General features: G+C 65.2%; 1 protein-coding gene across 1 annotated transcript in view; it reads left to right on the top strand.

Annotated features, from left to right (window-relative positions):
- Nucleotides 1-13: 13 nt before the first annotated feature.
- BTBD17 (BTB (POZ) domain containing 17) overlaps nucleotides 14-724 on the top strand; it is a gene marked incomplete at its 5' end in the record, with an annotated part of 9,575 nt that continues 8,864 nt past the window's right edge. The window contains one exon of the mRNA XM_010002809.1: nucleotides 14-80. Within this exon, the coding sequence (XP_010001111.1) occupies nucleotides 14-80 (67 nt within the window). The remainder of the gene's footprint in view (nucleotides 81-724) is intronic.

Raw genomic sequence — 724 nt, 5'->3', positions numbered from 1 at the left:
GGGGCCCCGGCCCGTGGGCACCCGCCGCTGGGGCTGGGTCACCGCTGCCTTCCTCCTCCTCCTCCTCACCGTGCAAGCTGGTAAGGGAGGTCTTGGCGGAGGGGAGGGGTCCTGCTGTGGGTCCTGCTGCCCTTGCTGAGTGCTGGGGTGGGGCTGGGTTGGGGTGTGGGTGTTTGGTGATGCCTGTGAGATGCTGAGCTCTCCGGTAGCCGTTGGGGCTTGGGGAAGGGATGGGTGCAGCTCCTGGGTGTGCCCCACAGTGCCCAGGAGGTGCTGGGGGCTAGAGTTCAGTGCTGCCCAGGAGGGGCTTGGTGCAGCAGCCAGTAATGTCCAGCACCACAGGGTAAGGGGCTCCCCATCCCTTTCCCCATCCCTGCTCAGCTGGGCTTAAGCTGGTGCTGGGAAGGGTAATCCGCTGGATTGCCTGCTGGCAAGACAGGATTTGAGAGACAGGGCTGAATTCATCCCGGGGAAGGATGCTCTTGGGAGGGGGTGGGAGTTGGGCCAGGCAAGAGGGAGATGAGGAGGAAGGCTCCCTATGCCTGCAGGAGCACGGACACTCCCTGTCTTGGACGCCATCCCTGCTGGGAGCCTGGTGAAGTGGGGACAGGGACACGGAGGGTCAGTCACCCTCAGAGGGTGCCCAAGCTGGAACCAGGCTGGGCAGAAGGTGCCGGATCACGATGTCAGGGATGGTACCAGGGGCAGCTGCGCCCCCCCCACC

This window comes from Chaetura pelagica, unplaced genomic scaffold (assembly GCF_000747805.2).
Source record: "Chaetura pelagica isolate M959 unplaced genomic scaffold, ChaPel_1.0 scaffold47, whole genome shotgun sequence".
Taxonomy (NCBI): domain Eukaryota; kingdom Metazoa; phylum Chordata; class Aves; order Apodiformes; family Apodidae; genus Chaetura; species Chaetura pelagica.
Note: the sequence above shows the minus strand (reverse complement) of the source record. Positions and strands in the feature narration are given on the sequence as shown.